Below are 1,977 nucleotides of genomic sequence, written 5' to 3' on the forward strand. Positions count from 1 at the left end.
TATTCAAGAGAAGGTTGGATGTGTATCTAGCTGGGGTAATGTAGGCCCAGCACTCTTTCCTGCTTATGCAGGGGGTCGGACTCGATGATCCATTGAGGTCCCTTCCAACCCTAGCATCTATGAATCTATGAATCATTTGTGGCAGGGGTGGGAGCAGGAGGCACTGAAATTATTGTCCCTGAAATAGGCTGGATTAACCCACGATACCACAAAAATATTCTTGAGAGAGATGAGAATCAGTGATCTGGTTTTATTTATGTTATATCATTTTACAAACGCTTGGAATGTCTCACTGTAAATTCACTTGTTGGAGTCCTTTGATAGAACCAGCCTTGCCTGTGAATCAGCTCAAGTTCTCAAGAATAAGAGAATCCCGAGTAACTTTACTGAATTCAGCAGCTACTGTCCAGAGTCCAAGCTGCATCTCTCAGCAAGCACAACCCAGGAGGAGAGGGAATGGGTTGAATGCAGGTGACTTTGTGGCACCTCTGTGAATCCTGAATTCTGAACTGGTTCAATGGCTATCTATCTCAGTCCTTGGTGTAAATCAGAACTACACCAAAGGCTGTTCCCATTTCTGGCAGATACAGTCACCTATGGGCTGTTCTACAGCCCTGGTAGTGTAGAGATGCAACCGGGCACCTAGAGTACAGAGGCAGCAGTGACTTGCGGTTGCCATCGAGATCACAACGGTGACTGCAGGAGCTGCCAGCAGCTGCTGCTTTTTTTTGCCCTTCTCCAAGTCAGCACCTGAGGCTATTGATCTGTTCACTCCACCCTAGTTATGCCGCTGTCACCCCTTCGCCATTACTGGACTTAGGGCTCAGTCCACCACATGCTGGTGACTGCAAAGAATGGCAGCGTGGAACCACAAAGGCACTTCTGCCCTGGCCCTGGGGAATCACAAGCAGAGGATATGGGTGCTCCTGTGCCACAAAGGGGCTATGAACACATTTGAGGCCTGGCGTCTTGAGTTCAGATAGAAGAGGCCCTCCCTGGAGATCTGGCAGAGGAGAGCCTTGGCATGCTGGGCCCACTGCGCACACCCCCCGTGGCCCGGCCAGCCCCACTCAGAGCGGTGGTAGCAAGGTGCCCCCTTCCGCATAGGCAAAGGCCTGAGTAGTGCCAGCAGGTTCCCTCGCCACCCCCGCGCAGAGGCAGACACGATCCACATAAAGAGGTCCCCCACACTCCTCGCAGCGGGGGCTGTATCTGCTCCAACCAGCAGGACCCATAGGCCAAGGCTCCTGTCACAACCGCACTTGACAGCAGGCATGGAGGAGCACTGGGCAGCTCCCACCCCTCCTGTCACAGGCTCTTTGCAGACTCGGGCATCTGCCTCATGCCAGAGCTGCAAGCTTCTCCCCACCCCCTGGAGGCGTCGCGTTGCTCCGGAGCTGGGGGCAGGTGGGATGGGCACGCACTGCCAGCCCTGTGGGGCCAAGGCAAGTCGGGGGGGAGGCACATGCCCCTCGTGTCCCCTCTGTGAGGGCAGCGGAGCAGTGGAACGTGTGTGGGGAGGCACGGGGTGTCAGGGCAGCGCATGGTCACACGGTGGCTCCCCTCCTGGGCAACACGCTCCGCCCACCAGGGGGCGCCCGTGCCCCGCAGGCAGAGCAGGCACCCATCTCCCTCCCGCCACCCGCGCAGGCCCCGCCCACTAAGGGCTGGGCGGGCGCCCTACGCACCCCGCTCCTCCTACTGCGGCCGCTAGGGGCAGCTGCGCGCCGTGGACAGGGCGCGGCCGGCAACGGCTGCTCTTGGCGCCGCCCGGGCGAGGCTGCGGCGCGGCTCCCGCTCCAAGATGGCGGCGCAGAGGAGGAGCCTGCTGCATAGTGTGAGCGCCGGGGCGGGAACCTGTACCCCGCCCCATGTCTTCCCTCTCCCCCCCACCGCGGCGGGCGGCGACCCCCTCCTCCCCCACCGGCGCTCTGCAGCCGGGCCGGGCCGGGCTGGGGCGGAGGGGTGGGGCAGCCC

The 1,977-nt window shown here is 60.0% G+C and overlaps 1 protein-coding gene across 1 annotated transcript in view; it reads left to right on the forward strand.

Annotated features, from left to right (window-relative positions):
- Positions 1-1,726: 1,726 nt before the first annotated feature.
- TAB1 (TGF-beta activated kinase 1 (MAP3K7) binding protein 1) overlaps positions 1,727-1,977 on the forward strand; it is an 8,983-nt gene continuing 8,732 nt past the window's right edge. The window contains exon 1 of the mRNA XM_019544951.1: positions 1,727-1,837. Coding sequence (XP_019400496.1) covers positions 1,805-1,837 — 33 coding nt within the window. The 5' untranslated portion in view covers positions 1,727-1,804. The remainder of the gene's footprint in view (positions 1,838-1,977) is intronic.

Source organism: Crocodylus porosus, unplaced genomic scaffold (assembly GCF_001723895.1).
Source record: "Crocodylus porosus isolate Cpor-Errol unplaced genomic scaffold, CroPor_comp1, whole genome shotgun sequence".
Lineage (NCBI taxonomy): Eukaryota > Metazoa > Chordata > Crocodylia > Crocodylidae > Crocodylus > Crocodylus porosus.